General features: G+C 39.0%; 1 protein-coding gene across 1 annotated transcript in view; it reads right to left on the reverse strand.

Annotated features, from left to right (window-relative positions):
• Positions 1–8,245, reverse strand: part of LOC130573155 (transmembrane protein 263-like) — a 200,515-nt gene extending 192,270 nt beyond the window's left edge. The window contains exon 1 of the mRNA XM_057365408.1: positions 8,082–8,245. Coding sequence (XP_057221391.1) covers positions 8,082–8,087 — 6 coding nt within the window. The 5' untranslated portion in view covers positions 8,088–8,245. The remainder of the gene's footprint in view (positions 1–8,081) is intronic.
• Between the last annotated feature and the right edge of the window lie 13,034 nt (positions 8,246–21,279).

Here is a 21,279-nt window from a genome sequence, read left to right on the forward strand (position 1 = left end):
CACAATTCCAACAAAGCAATTAAACAGAGGAGAATCAGTAGCAGCCCAGGCCTCATAAGCTTCCCAGCATAGGTCCAACACCTTTTTTGTACAGTATCAAATATATGTCAACTGGTAATCATAAAGATTAGATGCACCCTTAAAGACTGACAAGATTCAGTGAGTCTGTGTGAAGAAACAMGTGAACTAATTCCCAAGTACAGGACAGTTTAAGTACTTCGGGAAGCTAAAGTATCCCAGTCAAAGTACTGGCTATTTTTGTATCAGGTTTAAAGAATACTTATTTCACATCTGCAAGATTAAAATCCACAAGTTCCTGCACATTTGCGTGCTTTGCCCCTTCCTAACACCACAAAAACAAAACCCCAGCTCTTTTCATCGCAACTTCACTTTTTCCAAATGGGTGAGAGATGACACAATCTGACTGGGCTGAATGTTTGCAGATGGCAAAGGTCTTGTCAGATCCAGTAACAATGAAGCAGACCTTTATCAGGCTTTCCTAAAAATGATATCATTAATGCCACTGTTAATTTGGGATCTCTCCTCTATCCAGTCACTGTTAAGAWGTTTCTCAGAACTTACCTTTGATACTTGATGTTTAACCAAATGTGGCTCACAATGCCCTTTCTGCTTTTGATACAATTACATAAGGYCTCAATTCCTACAGGAAAAAAAGGGGCTGTTTAAAAAAAATTAAAATTAAACAAGCAGCCACTGGGTAGGTAGTTCAACAGTGATGATGACACTGTTTTTCAGAGAGTTGAGGTACTTAACTTCAGCTGAAGCACATAACTACCCAATGATCTCCTTATTCTCTGCTGCTCACTTAACCATGCTCAGACACTGGAAACAAGTTTAAAACTATCACTGCACCTTTCTTAGGTAATTTGCAGCTGCAGCTTTTACTTCAGCAATGGATTTTCAGCATATTATGGAATTAAGATTTTAATTTAAATTTTTCTAAATGTAGTTAAACATTCCATTGAGTCTGCCACCATTATTGATCRCACAACCACACCTTCAGGATTTCCAAAGTCAGTTGGATTTTTCCTGCAGAGGAAATAAAATTTATCTGCAACCATAAACATTTTTTTTTTGCTTTCCTCTATGTTTAAGAAAGCCTCTTGATGGATGCTTTGCTTTTAATTCTGCAAAACAAAGTTCACTTATAATGAGAGCTTCTGTGCCAAGTTTCAGCCCAAGGAGAACTTGAGTTGCAGTTATAAATCCCCTGGAACACTAAAGGAAAGTACAGAAATAGAAATGCTGAGGATGACAGTAGTGTAAAACTGTAGCAGTYTGTTCAAAGTACGCTGTTACAAAGACTAGAAAAGTTGCTTAGATTACTAGCTCTTTTCTGAATTTGGACAAACACATTAGGGAGGCTACAATTTTAACAAAACTTAATTTTGTCTTGACAACAGGACTAGAGGAGAGTGGCAATGAGAGCAAGATTTAATGTTGCAAATGCCAAGTCAAGATTGAGTTCTATTGTTCTCAGCAGAACAGTCAAATCCTATTTTTACAGCAATAAAACAACTTTATACTGTCAGTAAGCCAAATTAGGGTTTATTTGGCATAAATAAATTTTCAAGAGCACTAATGACACCACAGYCTATTCTTCATTCAGCAAGCCAGTAAACTATTTGGTTTACACCTTTTATGTTCATGTTTTACATGGGGTAGATAACACCATTTATACAGCGAACAGCCAATACAGCCTGCTCACAGTGGTAGATCAGACAGTTCTGRATTTTGAATTCATTATTGTATTGAATTTTGTCTTGATCGACCATTTCTTTTCCATCTGAATTTTACCTACCAAATCAATGTCAGCACAGAAAGAATGTAAGAGTGGTTTTCAAAAACCAAACAAAGCAAAGCACATTTCATTTCATCATAYACTGACTGGCCCAAGAGAATACTCCTCATTCCAAGCAGGTTAACCAGTGCAATTATCAAAAGGATGCCAGCAGCAATGAAGCAGGGTGAAGTTACCCTGARAGAAGCTGAACAGTTTGCTATCAATTCTCCTTGAAACTACTCTCTTAATGTGGAAGTGTAATCCTTCTCCACAACATTGTTTATATGCAAAAATTGACCGTGTTGAATAGCATTTGGCTSAGAACCATTAGTTACATGAAGGAGGTGTTAGGGACAGACTAATACATAGACAAAACAGTTATTACAGAAACACCTACAGATTCTTCGGAAACAGGGACGAGCACCACACAAAATGATGGGGGACCAAAGCATGACCTTGCATCACAGCAAACCAGAGAGCAATTAAATACCAATAACGAAATCTCAAAATAACTCAATTAACTCAGAACTGACTGCTCACTGTTACAGATAACTTCAATGGGAAGAAGCCTTCCTAAATCCTGACAGTCATTCACATTGTCTGTCAAAGATTTTGGCGGGCTGAGAAAGTAAAAAAAAAAAAAAAACAAAAACCAAAAAACAATCAGTTGAGCTAGTGAACCAAAGACAAGCAATAATAACACAGTGACCTGAAGTTTTATTGCACTTTCTACATAACTACACTTAGCTAACATATTATAAATGTGTTTTTCCAGCCYGATCCTTAACAGAGGGATTTGATGATTAATGACAGAGTTTAACTAAAGAAATGAAATAAAGCACTCTACAGAAAGAACATATCATTTTCCTAACAAAATGTGGAAGTGTCACTCTAGAAAGCTCAGACACCACGAGAAATTTGTCTGAAAAATCAGAAGTACTTTGCCTAATAATATAGGCAGAGATCACAAAGATTTTCTTAACCATGCTAGAGACTTCCAATGCAATACCTTTTTCACTATCCTCAAAGGGGGAAAAAAAAAAAAAAAAAAAAAAAAAAAAAAAAAAAAAAAAAAAAAAACAAAACAAAACAAAAAACCCAAGCAAACAAACAAACTAAACCCTCATGGAAAGATGCATTAAGCAGTATTCCATAACTGTGGCTTCCTATGACCTGATTTCCATGCATTGTTTTCCTTAAAAGTGTACTACTACTCTTAGCTTTAATGGGCAGAAATTTAAGTAATTTTCAAGGGCTTTTATGGCTAGAACATCAGAATTTTTACAATAAGAYTTGAATTCAAAGTACCTAAGTATATACACAGCTTGAAAAATATAAGCATTCTCTCCCAAAAGTGACAAGAGACATCACTGCAAGAGTTTGAAACATAAGTCATCTTGCAAAAATTTTCATTTCCTTTTTTAAAATCAGACAAAAAAAAAAGCTGCAAATCCACTTGAAGTTAGAAAGTTTTTTTCAAAACCCACAAAGGTAATTTTAGATGTTAGAAATTGAATGTAAATATAAAATAGTTTATTCAGGACAGAACTTATTCCTGTTTCCTTATTTCATTAGGAATTTCAAAATGCATTTTCTGCATTTGGGAATTAGCTAGGAGATTGCAATATGATGTATTTATCACACAATTTTAAAATTTATTTTGTTGATGGGGAGGTAGTCAACTATTTCCGTCCTTACAAATTAGTTTTGAACTCAGATCAGAGCTCTTTAAGATCAGTGTTGCTTGACATTCTATGCACCTATTGTAGTATTTTAAAGAAGAAACATTTCAGATAAAATATTTACTAAGTCCACAGAACAAAAGCTACATTTTCTGGTACCATCAAACCCTCCAACTTCACACCTAGTCTGCATGTCAAAACTTGACTGCCAGAAGCACCGCCAGCAGTAAAATCCCTTTTATTTCAGGCTTCATCGATACCTCATTTTCTCCCAAACTCCCTCCAAGAAGTAATCAGAATGATCATAAYTTCCTGCATACAAGATTCCAACCAGAGTTACCACCCTCAGCAGCCAAACAGCCACCAGAGGAAACACTTGATCACTATGAATACATGCAACACACAAGAGTTCATTCAGGCAGCAACAGCTTTTGGAAACTGCTGCCTTTTACTTTTGAAGACGTGCACAGGTTCTCCCTCCATGATGATTTTAGAAAGACTGAAAGCCCAAGAATTGCACTMGATTTTAAGCACCTCTGCAGACATATTAAGATTGTAAGATTTGCTAACACAAGCCACTTCTGTCACATCCATTAAGTTCAATCAGAACCTTTCTTCTGAAGAAACTTCTTAAGAATTCTACAATTTGATCTCATCTATGTAAGAATGCACCTTGCCCAGAACTTTGAAGGTATGCAACTCCTTCCCATCTCTCTGAAATTCAGCTGAAATAYTGGAAAAGAAAACCACTACCAAGTTTGTTAGCCAGTTCAGCAACAGAGAAAAAAAATTTACAATTCGTCCCATCTGTTTAAGTCAAAGGCAAATATCTAAGTCAAAATTTATTTAAGGCAAATATTTAAGTCAAAATTAATATGCACTCTGTGTTCCCTTTTACTCTGTCACATTTATGCTTCTCCTGCATCCTAGAACATACTTAGGACTACATGCTCAGAAAACAAAATATTACTATATAATCCACAGGCTGCAATACCTCTTATCTCTTTATTTTTATAAGCTGTTCCTTTCCCAAGTACTTTTCATTTCAACTATCATGAGCCCTGCCAAACAGGATCAGACACATGTTAAAAAAAAAGGTTACATGTATATATTTTGACAGGACAATCCATGATATTCTTAAGGAACAGAGTTGTCTGTAAATACAAGCAAGAAAAATATTTACTAGGGCTTTCCATAAACTTTGATGCTTCATCTTCAAAATATCTTGCCTTATTCTGATCTCTAAAATTCATCTGTCAACACCCGCTATTACAGGCAGTCAGAAAAAGAGAACTATAGGCAGTAAGTTCACATTCTTTCTCTTAAATATAGCTTTAAGATTCTCATAGGAAAATGTCACATTTATGACACTTGTCATATCCCAAAATATATAACTTAAATGTGAGCACATGCCAAACCACCACAAGCTCTCATTCTACTTTGAAGTATCACTTCAATAAAGAGGGGACCAGCTACTTAACTGAAATCACACCTTAAGCTTGCTTTCACAAATAAGAACTCCAATATGACCCGCCACTCTCAACGCCTTTCACTTCTCTGATTTTGGATTTAAGTTAGACCAGTGACAGGAGCAGTTTGAGCAGYAGTCACCACAGCAGAACCACACCAGGAACTATCCTAATTCTTCAATTCATTCACCCATTCAAGATACAGCATGAAGAGGTTCTGTTAGCAAGGATACAAGAACCTTATCCAATGCTGCCTAAGACCYGAGAAATCCAGCGTTCAGAAATCCAGCCACAAAGAGATTAGTACTGGAAAGGTACTTCACTGTGGAATGGTAATCAGCTGACTGATAAGAGAGCTGGGGATTTGGTCACCTCTCCACTGCCCTAATGAATGCAACTGACAGACGTTATCCAGCTCCTAGTGCAGCCTGGAAAGTTGTAATTCCTTGCCATCAGGATGATCTGCTCTTGAAGGAAAGCAAACATTACTGGCATATTCACAAGGTGTCACTTATCACTACATACAGGAATGGTCCACTTGCTGACACAATCTAAGCTGATTACCTCTCATTCCTGTCCTATAAAGCAGGAAAAGGGACTTTAACCCGTTTTGTATCTTGCATAGCCTGGAAAGGCCCAGAGATACCATACTTCAGCACCTGCCACTCCCTGAAAGACATGGGAACAGAAATAAAGTACATGTAAAGGCTATCTGGAATCCAGTCCAGCCTCAACACCAAATTTTAAAGCATTGCTTTGCCGTACTACTTTACTTCACTCTATCTTTTCAACAGGATACTTAATAYTTGATTGACGTAAAAATAAAATATATCAAGCTTCAGTTTCCTCAGCAACAATCAGGCATAAGTAATGGATCCTGAAAGGATCACTTCTACAGCAGAACTCCCCTGATGTTACCACTTACTTCCCTTAGCCTGCTTCTTCAATAGACAGGTACACATAGCATTAACCTGTTTTCTTCTGACTGCTCTGCCTTCTCCTCAACCAGCTAACCAGCATCAATGAGCTCAGCATCAAAACCAATGCTGCTAGAAACATACAAACTCAAATCTATTTMCCAACATATAATTAGGGGAGAAATAGACACAATGACTTTCCAAAAGCTTTGCTCTGATGCATTCCCTGCAATGATCAACAACTTAAACTTGTTTTAAAGTCACACTGAACTAGTCTTGAGCAGCCCATAAAAGGGATTCTGATTCAACTCTCACACCACAAAGACACCTCTTCCTTCCCCTCACTTCTCCTTCCCTCACCCTTTTAAAGGGGTGAAAACACTCACACTTCAGTGCATTTCACTGATTAAATGAAAAGGTAATTATCCCCACCCCCAGCTTAAGACTTTAAATCACGAATCTGCAATGATCTCACCTAGAAGAAACTTGAAGCAACTGCTACAGCAAAAGGTGTCACATATGGAAAGAAACGGGCATTGAAAGAAATTRCCCTCTCAAAGAAAAAACGTGAACCCTTTTACACTGAAAAGCTCTACATGTTACTTATACCTGAAAAATGATTCGTTMACACCAAATAACCTTCCCGCTAAAACATACTTTCSTTGCAATCAATCAGRACATGATTCCACTCACATCTTGTATTTTAAATGAGCTCATCTTAAATAGCCATGACCTTTTCCCACTCTAGTGGGGCAAAAAAGAAATTCAGCAGTAGTGGACTTAGCAAGAACACAGAGCTATCATGTAATAAATAAAACCACAGAGCTCTGCATGCAATACAACAGAAGCTGAAGGAAATCTTTTCAGTTTTGACCTCAAGCTCGATGCACTGTTCAGACAGTACTCTCAGGGTTTTTTTTTGCAGTGTCAGTCAACAAATCACCCAAAGCCATAGTGGTGTTTATCAGTAACATTYGCAATACATACTTTTTATTATCCCACACTATTGAAACTAACAAACATTCAGAGAAAAAGAAAAAAATACACTTTTTACTATCAGACTTTGTACAAATGCACAACAAAATTCAACACTGCACAGAAGATGTTCTTTTTACATATATTTATTTCATGTACTTGGAAGCTGTCCCTTTTCTTTCAACTGCCAGTTGTGCAGACATCTATGGTTAAGAGCCCCTGGTGCACAGAGAGAATTGTTAACCTCAGTGACTGTCACTCAYGCACTTCCCAGAACCCAACACCTGCACAAGCTGATGAACTTCTAACACACACTCGGCTCASAGGCTTGGGTGAAGGCCTGAGCCGAATTTCTCCATTGGGATATGTACAGACCTACACAGCTTCTGCCTCAAATATCTTACAACCTAGCTAATCTATTTTTTTTTTCTTACTGGTAGACAAATTCAGGAGAGGGGAATGCCTGGCATGCCTCAATTTTCAGACTGATTACTGAGAGAAAACCACTTCAAAGGTCATACACCTGCAAATGAAAGCGATGTGATAACATAAAGTGTAGGAAAAGCAACACCCCAGCACTGCTGACTCCTAACCAACACAACTGAAGACACAACCTCACATCTGAATGTTATGTATTATTACTTTTATAGCCCAGCCAGGCTCGGCTGAGGTCAGACACTCTCTACCATAACAGTTTGCCACAGCAAACTACGGAGAAAGGCGACGATCTCCCCCACTTCCACGCTTAGGGAAGGGCCTGCGAGAGCAGCAGCACAGGTGAGCGCCGGAGGCACCCCGGCAGCACACCAAGGCATGAACCCCACGGCTGCTGAGGGAGGAAAGCCGCCCACGAGATGCTGCGGATGAGGGAGGATGCCCGGGGAAAAAGGGCAATTTCTTTGTGAAGACACCAGCCTAGAAGGGCAGCGGGCGCAGGCAGCCTCCCCCGGCTCCCACGCTGCTCCCTTTCCGTCTCAGTGCCGCAGGAAACGATCCAGGTTTTAATGGACAGAAGGGGGGATTCTTTCTCGGGAGACGGATCCGAGAAGCGGCACCACATCCCCCGCGAAGTTGGAAGCTTCTGGAAGTTGTGTGTTTCGTTACGAGCGCGCACGGCCACCACCACCTCCCGCCGCCGGTTCCCGCCGGGGCCCGGCCCCCGCCCCCCCGCAGCCGCCGGGAGCCGCCGCGGCCCAGCCGAACCCCCCGCCCCGGGGACGGCCGCCAGCATCACCTTCATGCCGCGTCTCCCGGAGCACCGCCCGGCGGGGATGCAGGGAGGGCGGGCTGCCGGCGGCTGCGTGCCCGTCTCCCCCGGCGCTGGGGCTCCGGCTCCTCCTGCCCGATGTAAACACACACCGGCGGGCGGGGGGAGGCTGGGCCGGGGGGCAGCGCCATGGCAACCCGGCCGGAAGAGGAAGCGCGGGGGTCAGGGGCGCCATGTTGGCGGGGGGCGCGGGGCTCGCTGTGATGCTGAGGGGGGCTCGGAGCCGGCGCTTTCCAGCGGAGCCGGGGCTCCGGGCAGCCTTCACCAAGACACCTCGGCAGCCGAAAGCGCTGCCTGACATGGCAAGTGACGTGCTTCACCTGTGGTATCATACTGTCTCCTCCAATTTCCATTGTAAACTGCTGGGAATGCAGCGAAGGGAGATGAATTGACTGAGCAGTAAGTCAAACATGGAAGCACTGTTTGTTTGGCCAAGATGAGGAGCCCGTTCTCCGGGCTCTGCCCTCGCTGCAGGCTTGCCGGCGTTCACGGACTCAAATAGAATCAATTAGGTTGGAAAAGATCTATGAGATCACTGAGTCTAAGGTAAACACCCCCACGTCAACTAGACCATGGTACTAAATGCCACATCCAATCTTCAGACAACTCCAAGGACAGTGACTCCACCACCTCCATGGTCAGTCCATTCCAGCGTCTTTACTGCCCTTACTGAGAAGAAATTCCTCCCAATGTCCAGCCTGAGAATCCCCTGGTGCAGATTGATTCTGTCCTCTCTTGASACTTGTAACTTGGGAGAAGGGGCCAATCCCCAGCTGACTACAGTCTCCTGTCAGGGAGTTGTAGAGGTCACTCCTGAGCTTCCTTTTCTCCAGGTTAAACATCCCCATCTCCCTCAGCCGCTTCTTACAGGACATGTGCTCCAGACCCCTCACCAGCTGGACAATCGATCGTGGTCACAAGCTGGGTGACCAGGAGGGTGTGGGGYTTTCGAGCCCTCTCCTCCCATTATGCTCAGCCTATGGAGCATGGCTCCAGCCTGCAGGATGGGGGCTGTGCCCATGCTGCTGCTTCCCACGAGGTAGTACAGCTTGGTAGCAAAGGTAAAAGAATTTGGAAATAATCTTTGATGTGTAAGGCTTTCTTTCTCGTGTATTGCTTTAAAACTATCGCTGAGCACAATCACACACATGGATAGACAGAAGTGTGTTCTGCCACTGGATGATTTGGTGCAATAAGGGAAGCCAGACAAAGCAAAACAAAAAGAAGAGTGGTGTGAAGTAATGGTTCCTTAAATAGGGAGAGAAAGCAACATTAAGCAAATGACAGTGATTAAGAATTCATTTTTCTCTGATTTAGTATTATTCTACATATGCTATTGAGTTAGTATGTAGAGAACATAACTGCAGCTTGACAAATGGTTGAATCCAAAAGAGGAAAGTCTGCTTTTATTCCTTTTTAAAACTTCTTGACTAAGAAATGTTGCAATTTCTTCTCTAAAAAAGTGCCCTTGGCACCTATATGTCTTCCAARGCATTCTGCAACATAGTGGACTCTATTTAGTCAGAAACCATAAAAGAAACACATTGCCTTAAATCTAGAAATACCTTCTCTCAGTGCACAGTTAATTTTTTGTTTCATACTSTCATTTCTAATTGCAGAACCTCCTTGAAGACAAGCAGTACTGTAAGATGGTTTCCATTTTTCAGTTAAATAGGAAACTCTTTATAGACATCAAAGTCATTCCCTCACCTCACATGGGCTGACAATTAGAGAGATTCCYATCCTTTGCTTCTCACAACGCATCCATGCCTTACATAATTATCTGCATCACTTCTCAGAAGAAGTATTCTGCAGCCCTTTCCTGGCACAAACTCTCATTGCAGTTTATATTTCCTATGCACATATAAACATACTTAAAGCATGTGAATATTCTCAGAAGAGCAGTAGTTGAAGCCAGTGAATTCAGCAAAGTTTTCACATACCACACTAATTTCTACAAATATGCACATATAAGTGCATATATAAGCACACCTACAATGTGTGTGTGAGATATGACCCTATGTATTAGATGTATAAAATTAACTGTAATAACATAATCAAAATGTAAGTCCCTTAACATAAATAACAAAATTTATATAAAATAATCTTTTCAAGAGTATTAGTAGAATTAGATTGTATTAAATTTTCAATTGTGTAATGCAAATCCATATTTTGGTGAGTAGAAAGAAGGTCATATAAAGTTTGTGTGGAGTTTAACGTGTAAATTACAGCCTGATTAACAATAAAATAATATTGCCTAAAGTATAAATGGTTAAAGGGGAAAATACCTTTTCTCTCATCCGGGTTAAGTGATTCATTCTAGTGAAGTTCAAAATTCAACTTTCTCCATTTAAAATAGAGAATTTCATATGAACATAAAATTATTTTTTCAGCAAGTTCCTAAGCCCATCAAATACAATAGAGAGATTTAAGTACAATCTTTAAAAAAGTTACCTTCAGGGTGTAATGTTTTCAATGTCTGCAGAACACTCAAAGAATGTTGCTKCTGAAAAATCAGAATATTCTAGATGGTGGAAAAATGGTGGGTGAGGAGAGGGGGCAGAGAATAGGAAATAGCAATTTGTTTACTTTATGCTAAGCACTTGAAGTACTCTATTCCTGAAAGTCTTTCAGCAGCTACCAAAATKATTTTTTATCTTCATCCATTTAACGCACTCCAGACCAGTTCTGGTGAGATTCACCTCAAAAGTGTGTCTCTGTTGAAGCAAAAAGGCCAATGTATATGCTTTCATAAACTCCACTGTTCGTAAATTAGGTGATGTCTTTTCATGCAGAAATTCCCTTCCCAGCCTTCATGAAGTAGGGACCAATCTGGGAGATTTGCCTCCCTAAGATTTTCTGTGAAGGCTGMGGATCTCAAACATCTTAACTAAAGCATTGTTCACTTGAAATTTTCTTCAAGGTGTTGAAGTCAGTGAAAAAAAAAATGTTCACCTTCAGATTTGGTCACAGTACGTTCCTAAACAATTCCTTGCAAGAAAAAGGAAGTTTAATAGAAGTTAGCATTCATTGTGTAAGGGTGAGTGTACATGAAAGAGTGATATTCAGGGTGTTTTTTTCTGTGTAGTCTAGAAAGTCCACTCCTCAGGTGCAGAAKGATATAACAGCTTCTCGCTGTCACATTTACTAACTTTAGGAAATTAGATTTGAGCACTTTTTGCCTGTGCTGATWACCACAAAGTGGCTCAGAGGCAAGAACCCAATCAACAACTGAGGTTCCAGATCATAGCCCTACAATACTAGAGCTTTCCYTCAGATGTATTTGAACATACTGAGGTGAAACATTGAAGCTGAGATAATTCATACCAGATTCGACTGGTGCAAGGTTCTATTTCACCTGAGTGCAGGTGACTGGCATCATAAAGCAGAATGGCCCTGCCTTGTTACCCTTGTTTACCTCCATTTTTTCATCCCTAATTTCTTAAATCACATTCTTGCCCTGTGTGACATTTGAGCAGCCTTCACATTGCCTGCTGTTAGAAAGCGTAATGCAGCAAAAAGAAATGCAAGTACCAGGTGGCACAAGACAGGAAAACAATACACAGTAATTATTCATTGTGACGGCTGGACACAGTATGGTTCCAATAGTTGGCTCATGTGTTAAAGGGTTTTGCTAGAAAGGAAATTATTTCCAGACTATGAAGCTGCTGGTTAGTAATGACTGGAGCTTTTACAACTCCTTCAGACATCTCTGCTCCAGATGAAAAAAAATTCACCTTACTTTGAGAAAATTAATTTGCCATTGGCCTTTTCAAGCATYCCAAAAACACTCAACAAACAAATTAGCTACAACTTTGCAAAAACGTAAGTGGCAGTATTCCTCATGCTGTATCATGGTGAAGGACTCATGTATTAAGAGACCTACCCTTACTTTGTATGTCTTACAGGTTTCTGTAGCTCTCAGTACAGCAGCATTTGATTATCTCTTTCCTAACTTCATGTTTACCACATCCCTGCAAGGTAGGGAGGTACTTGCTGCATTGGGTAGTCAGATATTGGAGAACATTCCAACTCTAGTAGAGAATTAATAAAATTCTCAATGGGAATGTAATTCACATTTCTGAAGGCACAAAGGTAACTAAACCAAGGAAAGTTATACACCCTACAGCAGTCAGTTACCTAAACACCACATGACACTGGAATCTGAACAAGGTATCAGATGCCACAGCATTTGTAGCAGAGCAAGGAGCATCACTTAGCCTTCTACATCCTGGAGTGATAACACCCTAATTCAGGAACTGACTCCTTTTAAGGAATTCTTATTCATTTAAAACATCCTTACTTTCTAATGATATAACAAGAAAAGCATAGACAATCTTGTGATTTGGCTGTATYATTAGCTTCATAGTTGTAGAAAGGTTCTGCTGTGAAGGGCCCGTGGCACTCAAACTGAAGAACTTGGCATGCCAAAAGCTCATGTGAAACAGTGGGGTTTTCCCCTGTGCAGATTTCAGTGTTTCACAAGGCATTTAAGCATTAGGTGCAAGGTTTATTGGTCTGTTTAAAAGCAAAAGAATGGCTCAGTGTTGTTGCACGATATAAAGATAAGCCACAGTTCTCCCTGGGCAGTGGGAAGTCTATTTTATCAGGAAATAGGACAGGTATCAAGAAAATAAATTGAATCAWGTGTAGACAAGTAGTCAGCATATTCTTGAATGCCTTTCTAAGGGATGGTAACAATAGGAGATTTATTAATAGTTTGTGAAATTAGTTATAGCTGGATTTGACATATTGCCTCACTTCATGCACATAACATTTAGGTCTTGGCCATGGACTGGAAGAGATTTTGATATTTCTGTGATAAAATAATAATGTGTTATACTTGTGTAAAGCAGATTTGGTGACCGTATATCACTCTTACTGGGAAATTTCTTATCTAAAATCTATTTCAAATGTCTGTTAAAGATCCTTCTGCACAGAGATAGAGCACTTACCCATTACCTTGTATAGCTGTAATCAGTCTGCCCACTTCTCTGAATGCAAATGCTTTTTGCTCAGTTGTGTAAAATGCTGAWTTCCAAATACTGAACACACATCAGCTTGGCGTATTCTGTCATTATTTTTGGTTCTTCGTTGTGTTTCTTTATACTACTTCAAAAGAGCATTGTTAAATGAGGCAAGCTGTTTAATGCCTGTGACAGAGCCTCTCACAATCTTATTACATGATGAGAAAATAAATACATTGAAGATGATACARAAAGTCACTGAACTATGGACAAGATCTGCTTCTTCTTAGAGCACCAAGAAAGAATGATTTTCTATTACATTATGACGGGAGGTGTTTCATGAGGCTTATATTAAATGGACAAAGCACTACCACCAGCAGATGATGGCATCTTCTAGTGAGATTTTGTATAAAATGTATTTTAAAAGGGCACATTGTTAGCAACCAAGGATTCTTACAGCTTGAGTTTTCACCTATATCTTATATAATGCAGATCTGTGCAAACACTAGGTAGAAAATGCTTCAGCCTGCAAGGATGGCAGAAACAATAAAGAAAGAAGAGCCATTATAGAAGCATAAATAGAATGGTTGCACCTCCTGCTCATTAGATAATAGTTATAGGAGCATTCAGATATTAAATTTAGGACTTAATCATTTAAATCATACAAGATTCTCACTAATTTCTATTGGGTTTGTCTTTTGCTTCAGTATGATAGTAATACATCAGATATCCCATATATTTAATTCTCAGATTGGTCAAGAATTTTATTTTGTCTGAAGACAAAATTCTTTTTAATTAGAATTCWTGTTCTTTGAGAATGAAGAAGATACTTTTAGTTTAGCTTTAAAATACAATAAAAGTTGACAGCTTGTTCAAGTAGTACATGATTAACTTTGAATCACTGAGAAAAATAAACAAGACTTAAAATCACTTTATACCAAGTAAATTGYGAAAGCATCTATGCTTTTAGGTTTCCAAAATTAAAATTCAAATGAGATTAATTGCAAAACCCAGCCTTAAAAGCGACTGAAAACTGCTTTTCATCAAAAGCCATGTGTTTGGCAATAAAAGCAGGTTTTGATAATTTTAATGAGGGAAAAAAWATGAAAATAAGCAAGTCTGAACTTTTAGGTTCACTTAAATAAAGCTGCTATATTTCATATGCCTTTAGTTATAGAGCATGAAGGCAATTTAATTTTTATGTAGGCTTCAAAATCTTGCAATAGAAAACTGTTTCTGCCAAAATGCCAGGATATATAAYTGGATTCACATATGGGCTTCCCTGATTTGAAAAATTTTCAGATTCATTTTAACTTTGAACTCATGCCAAAGACTTGGAACTGTACAGACAGCAAAGCTCTGCTAGTAAATTCTGCTGACATTTGGAATCACCAGTGATTTGTTCTCAGGATGTCAGAACAAGGCTCTAGATAATAACTCACCCCTATCATGAACAATAAAATTCAGATGATGGTTTCTCTCTTTACAGAGTATTTTTGATCTGTTTAAGCATTTTTTCCACCTACACAGACGGTAAATTCTTTTACAGAAAGGAGACACTGACATGATAATGCTTGCAGAATTATGTTGTTTCCTATAACCTATGTTCTGGCCAACATCCTCTAATGAATTTATCACTCATTGTGTGATCTTCCCCCTCCAGGGTAAAGTTTCTTGTCAGTGTTGATAACAACAGGGATGAAAAATCAACTAGTTGCCTTCAAGCCCAGAATTTGTGGTCCAGAAAGAATACTAGTGGCACTGAACTGAGGTTTGCTTTTATTCCAGCCTAAATTGTACCTCACAGTGTTAAGACTTAATGAAATAGTGATTTAGTTAACCTTCTGCTGAATTTCTGTGTTCCTTTTGACTAAGTGGAATTTTCCTTTCCCCTGTTCCTTTAGAGACGTGATATTAACATCAGTGGCTTGTTTTTCTGCTGGGCACTGTGTGAACTTTCCTAAGATCTGCAGGTGTACTTTGGGCTATTACTAAGTCCAGATATTCTTGTCCACTGCAGCTTTAGCTAAGTGTCTCTGTCCAGCCCTCTAACTCCCTCTCCCAGGTCATCATTCCAACCTGACCACTGATCCACACAAAGCATCCACTGCCTTGTGTTAGATCCATATTAATGTTCCAACACACCCTCTGCAATAGTGACAGTGTTGTTGAATTGCCTAGTGAAATAGACAGAGACCGTCTACCTGGGAATCTAGAATAAGAAGAAAAATGACAGTCAGGTCATCATATTGACACAGTAACTGCCAGAGATGCTTTATTTCTCATACTGGTGAACTTTGTGTAGCTTTTAATACTACCCACATTCAACACTTTCTGCTCCAAACAAGTTTTCCACAGAGAGCAACTGACAATATACATTAATATTGATGGGAAACTCCAATCATTAAGCAAAAAAAAAATTCTAAAAAAAACCCAGACAGCTTTCATAGAGGCAGGTCTGTGTTCAAGCTGCCTATCATGTCAGGCTAGTGCAGGTGTCAGCACCTGGAATGACATCTAGGGTGTTAAACACTTCAACTATTTGTAATCCCAGAATGATTAGTAGTAAATAAAGAATAGGTTACACATTTCTTTATTTGGTGTAATGTGCAATCCATATGTAGTTTTTGCTGTTTACGGTCAACACATATTGCAAACTGTCATAGGAGACTGACTCTCTTCTTATAGATTAGGTTTAGAGGCAGTCCCAGCCTTTAAATGATAAATGAACTCCAGAGGACTGTCTTTCATTCTGGTGCTGGTCTCACTTTAGTAAGAACAGAGGCTCACAGATAATTACTCAAAGCAAAAGCTGCATGAAAGAGGGAATAATTTACATTAATTAAACCATGCACTGGGGATGCTGCRTGAACAGGAATGATGGGGACACACATATTAAAAAAAAATGTCCAGCAGTCCATCAGTCAAAGGATGCACTGTCTGGTACTTCTGAGTATGTAAATGAAGTTGCACATGAAGTGRGTGACAACAATGCTTCAGAGCTGAAGATATAATACACAACCATCATTTTGACAGGAATACAGTTCCATCTCAGACCCAATTCAGAGCCGTGGATTAGAGTGGGTGGGGGAGGGAGATTCATACCTTGGCTTCACCACAAAACCACAAAACAAGTATTTTGTACAGACTGTTTAAATGCTTATTACAGATTTCATACACTCTTAAAATACCCTTGCAAATATCTGTAGTGCTTGTATTCTTAGGCACTTGCAAGAGACACTGCCCCTATTCAAAACTTGGTGCTTCTATTATGCATTTATGCTTTTATGCCTGCATATAGGGATTAGCATGTACAGTTAATCATTTTTCTGTGCCTAGTGAAACATGGTGGGACCATTACTGCCAAGGAAGGGAACTTTGATCTCCATTATGCTATTCTCCACKAATGGGCTGTGTCTTGATAATTATAGCTCTAAAAGGAAAAGAATTGACCTGGGTTTGCATACYGCAGAGCTACTGTGGAGATAGGATACTAGCATTGCCCTGGAGATAAAAGCACAGGCAAGTTATATTGATTCTAGTATCTGYTGAAAAATATATGAGCTATTTAAAAAGCAAAATGCTAAAGATCTCAGTTCACCATTGCTGCCATGGAAAGCTCTAAGTTTACAGAGCAGAACTGCAAAAAATGCTGTGACAATCCCACATCTGTCAGAAAGCACAGGTTCACACACAGCAGACTCAAATTCTTTCACCATATTTTTCTCTTCCTCCCTTCCATGCTTTAATTTTACTGTTCCTGAGCTATCTGGTTCTTCAGCTGACAGAGACTGCAATGTACACATGTACAGTAGTTTCAGCCCCTTTTAAGTCTTCAGGAAAAAGACAGTGACCAACCCACCTTAGTGATTCTGCACATCTACAGCTTTTCAARTGTGCTGCGGTTGTGAGTGCAAACCTCACAAGCAGGTGAGGAAAATGGAAGCTCCAGCCCCGATTCTCAGTGAGAGTTCTGAGACTGCAGCTGAAGATTTTTCTCCAGACAGAAACAGGGAGGAGTTGTTAGGATGCTGGGACTTATTCTACAGGACAGAAGCACCTCTCTTATGGGCCTCATTTTCTTGAAGATGAGAACAAAATAATTTCAGATTAAATTTGGGTTGTTACAACTGTCAGAGTGCCTCACTCTTCTACAATTTCATCCATYTTCCTGAGGAAAGAAGCCTTTGGATCCAGCAGCTGAGAGGARACACAACTAATGATGATTATTTGTATAATCTAAAAGTACTTTCTCTTCCTTTYATGTGGGAACATTTGCACTCTGTGTCCCTGAGTTCAGCTGAACAGCAGCCAAACTGCATCACGCAGTTATTTCATTAGTCTTTTAGAAAGGGCAAGACAAGCAAGAGAGCAGTGCTGGAGTAAGAAGGGCTTCACTTCAGGGGTGGAAAAAATTRTTTCACTGTGCTCTGAGAYAGAGTTGGAAAAACTGAAGTTTTGAGAAACACAAGAAAAAATATTTAATATTCTCAACTATAGGATGAGCAGGAACAGAAGAAGAAAAAATTATTGGAAATGCAAAGAAGTTTGGCTGGTCTATAATTCACTAAAAGCATTTAAAAAACCCTAAGAACATGCCATTTTTTTGGTTCACCTGCTGCTATGACTGTGTGCTGATCCCCAGTTTCTAGTTCTGTGGGCCAAGAAAGGAGGAACAAGCCTGAAAAAAATCCCCAAATTCTCTTCTCAGACTAGGTTCTTTCTTTGGATGTGGTTCCTTTGGACTGCACCAGATATTACTTAGCTCCCAAGTGGAGCTAAGCACAGAGCTTGAACCTGCTCACTTTGCAAGCYTCAATTTAAGTGTCAYGTSTGCTTTTATCCAGTTAAGCAAACAACTGTTTCAGCTGTGAGATAAGTGCCATCCTCTGGGATGTCTTAATGCGTTATTTGGCTGCTGGAACCCTTTTTCTGCTTCCCACAAATCCATCTCTGTGTGACCACTGGGTGTCAGTAAAAGACTGCAAAGTGAATTTCTGCAATTAAATATTCATGAGTTCCTCTCAAACGCTGTGCGTGTTCCTTAGTTAAGGTGACCAAGGCAAATTTGAGAAATCAACCGACACACACAGAACAGGAGTGTAGCATAATTACAAACAAACTTAGATGAGTAAGTTTTTCCTGAATCACTTCATTATTCTATTTGAATTAATTCCTGGTATCAGGTGAAGTTAATAAATTGAAGAAAAACAGGGATTTTTTTTTTTCTTTTTTTTTTTTTTTTTTTTTTTTTTTTTTTTTTTTTTTTTTTTTTTTTAAAGCAAAACTGCTATTCCCAACATAATCAGGAGGTACAAAGCTGTAATACTTTACTGTATTCGTATATCCTGTGCATTAATTAATGTGTAACTTCAGGACCCAATCCTGAATATGCTGTCCTCATTCAAGATGGTATGGACAAAAATGCCCTTGCCAGCGTTTGAGAATTCAGGGGGTTCCACACCATTTAAAAAAATTATATTTACCAGGCTGTTCCTGCTTCCACCAAGGAGCGAAAATTCTTTGGGTTCTTTGCCAAACCAGACTCAAAAGATGTGACTATCTCACAGGAGACATGAGCTGAAAAGTCAGTGACAKCTGAAAAAGAGTTTAATTGAATTGAATGGGTAATTATATGAATCCACATAATGGCACCTGTATTTACATGTCACCTTTATTATATGCTTCAGCTGATTCTTGTCTCTGGCCATCATGTGGGCTTAAGGCTCACTGCCACCTGGAATTGTCTCCAACGCCGAGTCTTTGGACTTGTGCCTCTCCTTTCTAACATTATGGTATCATTCTGGACACTGGAAAGGTAAAGGAAAAGTGGTGGTAAGGTCACACTGCTGCGGAAGGTCGAGGAGGAACAGAGTCTACACACATGTTGGTTTTAAGCTGAGTTCAACATRGTTCAGTATTGATGCTGGGGATTTTTTCCTTTTAAAGAATAAATCTTTCTTTTAAATAAAAACATACCTAAAATGTGGAAATGTGTCATTATGTGCAGTGGAATAAAATGCTGTAACACACTTCTCAACTGAGAAATTATTTTAAAGCTAGCATTCAAGTTTTTATATGTCAAATGTATACTTTGCTCAATGGTAACCTTTTCTATGAAAGGTTTGCCTCATTACTGGGACAAAGTAAGGACCAGGGACCAGATTTACAAAATATTATTTTTGTGATTTTGACCTTTTCTGCAAAAGCTAAAACCCTTCTGTACTTGATCGAGGTCCATGATTTAATTATTCTAAACTGATTAACTGACCGGCAACTCAAAAGCAGGAAAGCTCATTTTCTTCTCCCAGTCAGTTAATGAGGCATGAATTGCATGCTTTCACTAATCCTAGCATCCTGAAAGMCACAATATCTGTAAACAGTTAACTCTTAAATAACATAATTTTAAGCAGTTAACTCTTTAATAACATAATTTTAAATGCAAAGGAAGTGTTGYGTATGTTTTTATTGTTTAACTCCTTTCAGCCTGTTATACTTTGGTATAATAGCTTCATTTAGTAGCTATGAAGTTATTTTAAATGCTCTTCAGCAGAAKCTGACTTCTGTTTAAATGCAGATTTKCTCAAAACAGCCTTAAAAATTATTGTTATATAGTAAGTGCAATGCTTTCTGTTATTGTTACTTTAAAAATTAGGATTTTARTGTAGTAAGAACAGTTGGCCTGTTTAAACACGTAGAGATATCTGTGAATCTTTCTGAAAATAAGCTTCTAAGATGAATGCACAGTTGAGTTATGCCACGTGTTTGTTCACTAGAAATTGCCTGTGTAACCTTTGAGTGAATAGCTGAGGAACTGAGCTTTAGAGTGATACTCTACTGGATCCTTAGACAATCACACAGCCATTCACWCTCCTGAATCTTGTTTCCCTTGAGGTTCATTCACCTAATGCTTTAGCCAGGRAAAATATCTCTCTACTTTCTCATTATGGAACAAACATGGGACATGCTATACTTACTGTTTGTGATGATACTTATTACTGATACAGAACTAGGGAAAAACCCTGTACTTAAACATCTATACACATTTGTTTTTTCCAACTTCGTCATTTAACATTTTGCCAAGAGCTATTTGGATTACATGGTGAAAGAAGTGCCCTTTCTCTGTTGTGGAATAAAGGTGAAAATAAGWAAGCATCACTAAAAATGTGATGAACATCATATTAAAATTTCTAACAAATAGTAGTGATGAAATATGTGGTAGATCAAGGACACTGTGGCTAAGAATGAGAAATGTCAAATGCAATGTAAGAAAAGGCATGAGGTAGAARTAAAACAAGTTACAGCTGTGTAATCAAATTATTTGGATAGATAATGAAACCAAGACCTGAACATTATYCTGCTAGAGTATCAAAGCAGATAATGTAGGCAAGCAGCATCCAAAAGGAGTTTTGCATCTGTGAGACAACTTCTGATAACATCTTATCAGATTATATGAGACTGTGGTCTGTAAATTAGCCTTGAAAAATACCCAGTTGTTTCTGGCAGTCAGGAAAACTAATTAAACCATGGGATAAATCTCTTCATTTGAGAGGTTTTTTCCCATGGAATGGATATGCAAAACTGTGTGGCAGAACTTCAAAGGGCACTTCTGTCCCTSCTTGCTGCACACCTGGAGTGACCCAGCTCCAGGCTCTGCACAGTGATCTGSTCTGGTTCTCTTGCTTTTATTGCCTAGTAACTTCTGCTCTCTCCCCGTCATTTTGTGATATATAGCAGCAGAAATATGTTCCTGTGACTCCTTCTGTCACTCTTTTGAGCCTGATCTTGAATAGAAACAGAGGTTGCTTGGAACTGTACTGGAGGAGCTCTGGTTAATGATATGAGAGATTAATAAGGATTTCTGAACTTCATCCTCTGATCAGCCTAAGAAAAAAGGGTCCTTTATGTCTGCACCTCGTTGCTGCAGTATAATCGACATGGAAATGATAACTGTATATCAATTGTGGAAGTCGCTGAAATGTGGAATAGTTTAGAAAGTTGAGGCGCAAACTATTAGTCGGGTGAAATGAAAACGTTAGTAGCAAAGCTTTACATAATATCAGCTAAAATTTTCCTAGCAAAGTACTTCTTAAAAACAAAGGCCCAACCCATAACTCTCTCTGGAAAGGAACTTGCCATCTTGATTTGCTGTGAACCATATAGGTTCCTCAAAATTTTGTCTTTGCAGGAAATTTCAA

Source organism: Malurus melanocephalus, unplaced genomic scaffold, assembly GCF_030028575.1.
Source record: "Malurus melanocephalus ecotype Western Australia unplaced genomic scaffold, MMel_1.1 scaffold_2, whole genome shotgun sequence".
In the NCBI taxonomy this organism is placed as follows: domain Eukaryota; kingdom Metazoa; phylum Chordata; class Aves; order Passeriformes; family Maluridae; genus Malurus; species Malurus melanocephalus.